The sequence below is a fragment of the Anomalospiza imberbis genome, chromosome 4 (genome assembly GCF_031753505.1).
Source record: "Anomalospiza imberbis isolate Cuckoo-Finch-1a 21T00152 chromosome 4, ASM3175350v1, whole genome shotgun sequence".
In the NCBI taxonomy this organism is placed as follows: domain Eukaryota; kingdom Metazoa; phylum Chordata; class Aves; order Passeriformes; family Viduidae; genus Anomalospiza; species Anomalospiza imberbis.
In genome coordinates this window covers 5,432,648-5,439,382 of record NC_089684.1, presented here as the reverse complement: position 1 = coordinate 5,439,382, position 6,735 = coordinate 5,432,648, and the positions used below count along the sequence as shown (strand labels likewise).

General features: G+C 36.7%; 1 protein-coding gene across 40 annotated transcripts in view; it reads right to left on the bottom strand.

The window, feature by feature from the left end:
- SORBS2 (sorbin and SH3 domain containing 2) overlaps positions 1-6,735 on the bottom strand; it is a 142,919-nt gene that overhangs the window by 65,042 nt on the left and 71,142 nt on the right. For 24 of the 40 annotated variants that reach the window (XR_010998032.1, XM_068186879.1, XM_068186878.1 and 21 more), the window contains 4 exons: positions 5,167-5,259; positions 4,550-4,576; positions 3,429-3,553; positions 1,831-2,448 (listed from right to left, as the gene is read on the bottom strand). Coding sequence is in view for 38 of the 40 variants with exons in the window: in XM_068186879.1 (XP_068042980.1) it covers positions 1,831-2,448; positions 3,429-3,553; positions 4,550-4,576; positions 5,167-5,259 (863 nt within the window). In the remaining 2 variants the exon portion in view is untranslated. The remainder of the gene's footprint in view (positions 1-1,830; positions 2,449-3,428; positions 3,554-4,549; positions 4,577-5,166; positions 5,260-6,735) is intronic. The other 16 variants (XM_068186896.1, XM_068186898.1, XM_068186903.1 and 13 more) reach the window with 3 other exon arrangements.

Sequence of the window (6,735 nt, the reverse complement as noted above, 5' to 3'; positions counted from 1 at the left end):
TAGTTCTTCTGATTCGAGTATTATTCTTGATCACAAAAAGGTATTTCCCCTAATCCTTGTTAGCTATCATACTTTCTGTTTGAGAGATTTATCTGCCCATATATAATGCATCATATTCTAAAAGGCTGACAAGCTGTTTTTAAATGAAAAGATAACAGATGCAAAAGTTGTAATGGCCACACCTACACCTGTTCTGCTGTTTCACAGTACCCTTTAATGCCCATATTTAAAAGACTTACTTCATATCTACCCTATCTTCCAGAAGAAGCTGTTGCTCAGCTTTTCATACTGTTTCTGACACAGATTCTTTACTGTGGTTCTTGTTTGAACTGACTTGTCGTACTTGACAAAAATCACTGAGTAGCAGACTGGTTCTTCTAAAGGGTAAAGCAACTTGTTTTTTCTCAAAATGTTCCAAATTTCATGCAGCCTAACAAGGATTTAAGATGACAGTTTTGTGTCTAGTCTTGAGGAGGACAAATGTGATTAATCCGTCTCTACTCCTACTTTTTTTAATGGAGAGAATTCAGAAGAAGCATTGCAGATTGTTGCCATATAATTTAACAGAGCTTTGTTCTGATCAAAATTTTTCCTTGGGATTTGAAGGGAGACAGACAGATATATTAAAACTTTAAAACTATCCTGTTTTTAATGCAGATACTTATGCCTTCCAGAGTAGAGACCTGGTTGAATGTGATGCTCTGAAAGAACCTCAGTCTGGAAAAACAGATGTGTTACTACTGTTGACAACAGGGCTGTAAATGGACTTTTTAATTTACAAGAGAGTTCTGTATTTACTTCAGAGTAACCTGAATAATTCCAGCAGAACTAGATGAACACAAATATACCAGGATGGGATTTTCACTCAGACAAAGCTTTGAGGCAGACATGCCTAGACCTACAGCAATCTCTATGTCCATTTCAAACACAGATAAGCTGTTATATTGGTAGATATACTAGAATAATTTTCTTTTAAAACAGGAAAATCCTAATGTGGCTAGGTAAAGCAGAATAGAAATTACAAAGCCTATTCAGAGCTCTCATTTTGCCTAGTATGTATTCACTGTTGCTTTCTTGTGCCCAGGCTTATTTTATTTGACTCAGTGAGTTTCTGAATGGTGACAAACCCTGCTCAGACTCCTCTGGTCCTATGCTGTGTGTCTGATACTCCCATTTCTCCTAGGTGAGATCAGTACGGTTAAAGAATTTTCATTTCAGTAGGTGGAAGGTATAGGGGAAACAGATGGACCTAGAAGTTCAGTGCCCTGTGATGTTTCATATGGAGGTTGTTGACAAAGAATTTACAAACCCATTTTCTTGAAAATGCTGTTGCACAGGACACATAGAAGACGGCAGTGCCCAGCCTTGCAGAAAGCACTGACTGACAAAATATACTTTTTGTGGCCCTACAAAACTGACAGAGCTGCATTTAAGCTCCCCTTAACCCAATCCAACCTAACCCTACTATCCATACTTGATCCTTCCAGCATCTATGGCAGCATAAGCCTCTAATGCAATCCTCTCTGGGAAGAGCCACTTGAGCAGATGCATAACCTACAGTACACTAATTTCCTATGGTGCATTTGCACTCTGTAAAGTGCTCACAGAGGAACAAAGAAGTCTGCCTTCCATCTCAGCTAAATATATATATATTTTTTTAATAACCCTCCAAAACCTTCAGTTTTTGTTCATTTCTGTTTTGATCCACATGACAGGTAGTTTTACCCAGAAAACAAAAGATCTAACTTTGGTAATGTAAGTATAACTAAACAGATGGTTATTAAGTGATTCATGAAGATCTAAAATAAAAGATGGAAAAATTAAATATACCACATGGTATTCTGGAGCCTGTGAAGAAGGAAGAACTGTAGACTTTTGTCCCAAATCCTTTGAAGACATCTTTGAAGTGTCTGGAGAAATACTAGGTGGATGGTCTTGGATTTCAGGCTCTGCTTTATTGTCAGGGGTGGGAACTATTTGAACGGAAAGAGATGCTGTGTGTATCTCAGGCATGGGGTTACAGGCAGGTGAGAGAGGCCTTTGTGAAAATACTGGCTCTTCAACAGGCTTGAGCTGTTGCTGTGAATTACAAGGAATGCTACTTGCTGGGTCACGTGTCCGGGTTAATTTCAGGGTAGATATCTTACGTTTTTGAGACTGCTGCCTTTGGCCTTGATGGAGAGTAGCACTAATGCCAGCTACTGTGCTTGTGTCTGCACTGGAGACTGAGGTCAGTGGTTTAATGATTTTTTGTGCATAGGACACGCTTGTGTTAGATATTTGAGAAGACATTGTCTCCTGAACAAACGTCTCACTAGTGTAATAGGTAGTATCTGTGAGGTGGTGTTTAGCTGGACCAGCAGTTACTGCCTGGAGATTAATTTCGTTCTCGTGATTAGTTTCTCTTGCTTTCCACAAGCTTTCTTTTCTAGGAGGTGGCAGAGGTGCCTTATTTGCCAAAAGCATCCACACACAGCAAAATAACATTGAAGAAGAAACAGAAAGAAAGTAAATGTTAGTAGGAGATATAGTTCAGTCTTACTTTTATATTTAAAGAAAGGAACTAGTAAATTAAAGGGCTTCATCTCAACATTGCTAAATTCAATGGACAACTAAATTGGTCAGGTTCCCACCACCACTTCCTGTGCAACTTCTGTTTAAAAAGGCAGATGTTCCATTTGCTCAGAACAAAGTGGGATCAGAAAGGATCAGAAGGAAGCCCACAATCATTTGTTTTCTTTTAAAAAACAATTATTACACTGAAAAAGAATCATAGCTGTGAAAGCATTCAGGTATGTAAGCACTCCAGGATCTTAGATAGCAAGCAATTATTCACAGATAACATACATATATAAAACACAGAGCCTCTTAATTTTTTGAATTAAAAGAGTACCAGAGAGGATTAAAATTGGTATGTTGATATTTTTTTGACAGATAAAGATGTTTCCAAGTGTGGGGGTGGTTTTTTGTTTATGTTGTGTGGTTTTTTGCTTGATTGTTTTTTCTTCTGTTTTGAATGTGTTCTATTTACATTGTTTCACAAAACAGGCAGAAGCATTTTCTACCATATAATTATTACATTTTAATTCTCAGATATTTTGATGACTGGTGCATTTATCCAAGTGTAAACTATTAATAAATACTCTTTGAAGTCCGGGAACACTCCTAGAAAGCTTTTACTTGTGTATGACCTAGTTTTATTTAGCTGTCTTGCTCACTGAAAGCATTTTCTGGTAATTAACCTGGGGGCATACAGCCTGTGTGGAGTGTGCTTTAACTATGCAACAAACCAGTCTGTAGTGACCCACATGAGCAGGTGATTCACATTATCTGCAAGACATCAGACAATGTTTCATAGAGGTATGCCATCTATTTGTGCTAACCCCCCAGCAGTGGCATAGCTTTAAACACAGTGTGTCCAGTTTTACCTGAGTTGGTGATTTTTTATCCTGTAGATTGGGCCGCACGCTCCTAAAACCTTTTGCTGAAAGAGATGAACTGCTAGCGTCTCCATTCAGTGTCTCTCTGCTGCCATTATTGAAAGATCGCCAGGCTTTTGTAAATAAAAAAGAATGAAACCATTTTTTGGTGTGATTAGTACATCTACACTGCTCTCAACATAGCAACACAGCTACTAAACAAACTACACAACTGACAATGATGCTGGTTTACCATGGACGTTATAAGAACATGGCTAAAGCTGCCACTCTACAAAATATTAATCTTCAAAATTTAGGGAATTCAAGCATTGACAACAGTCCTGGTATTGGGCAGTTAGACATCTTCCCACAATTTTCATACAGACTAGGGATTTTTAACCTTGAGAGTCCTTTTGAAGTGCTGGTGCTTTGGCCTCTGCATAAATCAGGCTCAAGTTTTTTCACTTTCAGATTACATTCTTGAACTTCATGGCTGGGTTAGATTTTGAAAAAAAACATCTCAGCTCATGTAAAGTTAGCTGGTCATGGCAGTTTCACAAAATTTCACCACAGTACCCAACTAGTTGTTCCAATAGTGTTCCAATCTCATTCCAAAATCTAAATGACACCTTCTATTGTCCAACCAACCAACCATGTTATTCTCTCTATCCTCAGACCTGGAATGCCCTCCAAGCGTTGGCCAAATATAGAGGGAGATGTTGAAGACAAAATACTGTAAGAGGCTGGGAAAAATAACAGATTATGTGAGCAGGCTGCTAAGTGAAGGTGGGCAGAACTTGCAATCCTGGGTAAGGCAATAGAAAGGAAATAGCAAGTACCACTGAATGGTGCCACAGTGATGAAGCTAAAGGTGGCAATTAGCAGTCTGTTTTTTTCCCACACAATTCATTTTTCTGACAACATATTCTGTGTTACAGGAAATAACTGCTTTCAAATGAGACCTGAATTCGAGGTCTTAACCATTAACAATTAGGATTACAACTTCAGAGGTGCTTTCCTTGAAGAATGAGGAAGTATGGAGTAATGAAATCAAATAAATAGAAGGTTGTTGTAATTAATCCACTTACATGGTATTACAGTGATACATAAATAATACAGTGTTTATTTACCTGAATCTGGAGACTGAGAATCAGATCCTGAAAAAGAAATATCCAATATTAATTTGTGTTAGAAATAAATTAAATTTGCAAAAAACACACAGGAGTATTGATAAGAAGCAGTTCTGCCTGTCTAATGCATATTTAGTGTGTATTAATTATTATAAACACTTTTAGATAAGAAATCTTCTTTAATTATTTTTTAAAACTAAGCTGGCTTCTGACAATAATTTTACAACTACACTCACATTCCTTTGTTTTTAAATCAAGTTTCAATAAAAAGTTTGCAATAAGCAAAACTTATTTTTCAGGCTTTGTTATCTTGAAAAAATACAGGGGGTGTGAGACCCAAAACAGATATCAAGGGCAAAATTAATTTACTAATTTATTAATTTACAAACATAATTTTTTTTTCTAAGTATTCCCAATTTTTTTTTCATGAATGGCTACTAAACATAGGCAGAGAGGAATTAAGAACACTTTCTAAAAAGCACTGTAGAAGTAATACATCTGTCAGCGTAATAGAAAATAGTGCTACCCTTCTCCTCTTTGCAAAGTAATATGGCAGGAATGCATAACAGTAGAAAAAAGCCATTCAGAAGTTGTATCTCAGTGGTTAGTGGTGATACCTGAGGCCAATAGGTTTGGAGAACTCTGAACTCTCTTCACAGCTGTTAATGTGACAGACATTGCAGCACGTTTGCGAGCACACCCACCGCTATCTGGAAGCACAAAACAATACAGACAGCAGCCCCGGACAAAGGGAGCAAGCACATGCAACACATCACAGTGTGAGATATGCCAAACATATATGAAAATAAGCATGCAGTTAGGGAACTGCTGCAGAAATGTGTGAATTTGCAGGTTTGGCAGATTAGCAGAATACATAAAATTTCACAGGCTTTAAGTAACAATAAACCTCACAGAGAATAAGTGAAGAAAGCTGTACTTAATACTTAATCCACTAGGGAAATATATACACTCTGTTACCTGAAAGACTGCTTAATTACAGCTAATTAGTAAAAGCAAACAAGTAATCAAGACAAAGGCTTAAGCATTCCAGAATAATATTAATCAATAATCTGCACTGTAAAATAATTTCATTGTATGCATTAGAAAGACACCATTCACAAACTAAGCTGAAAAAGTACTTTTGTTCAGTCTTTTGGATCCTTTATGCTCAAGAAACAAAATTACCAGTGAAGGCTTTTCATTTTGATGGAACAAACTCACTGTCCCTCTCCCCCTTTTTTATCTAAGTTAAAAAAATAAAAGAAATGTATATCTGGAACCAAACAACATTCTGAGGAAACGACTAGAAATCTAAAATAATTTTTAAAAAATGAGGTATAAAAAAACCTTCCTTCTGGATCTTGCCCATTTCCTTTCTTTATTTTACTCCTCTCTCACTGGAGCTGCCATTACATTATATAAATACTCTCTTATTAGAAGACATCTTTCCCACAACTTAGCTTTTTAGCAATTCTAGCATAGTTGTAAAAGAAATGTAATAAATATTCTTAGCAATTATATTTAACTAGAGTATTTTTCTGCTCTTCACTAAAATGATTTTAATTTTATTATTTAGATACTATTGAGATTTCATTTAGTGTTTCAATGAAGTCAAGAATTACAAGTATGATGAATGCCTTTTTTATTTCTGTAATCTATGACAGGGAGTTTTATAAAATTAAGGTCTTAATGAAGACCTGCAACCTATTTGCAGAAAATATTTGCCATAATAGCAGTAATTTGAGCCACAGAGTCATCTTTATTCCAGTTCTGCAAGAGAAGCAAGCTCCTGGTATTTCTTTGCTCATTCCTGCTGCTTCAATATTTCCAATATTCCCCTGGCCACAGGCCCTGTAGGATCTGCATTAAGTAGTTGTTAACATTGGCAAACATCAGAGCCACTGCCTTAGATGTAAGTGGTACCAAAGACTCGCTGCCAATTCCAAGGGGCAAGGCAAAAAGCCCAATTATTTCAGCCAGCAGTAGTTGAAAGCAATACATTACCTGCCATTAATTACCAGCATTGTACATGTGACACAAAGGCAATAGCTATCAAATCTGCACATGTGTTTTAGTTTGCTTACATAAATACAGAATGGAAATTGTAATTAAAATTACATTTTCCATTCTTGTACTCCTTTTTCCCCACCATCGACATCCATCAGAGGTAATTCCAATGAGATTTG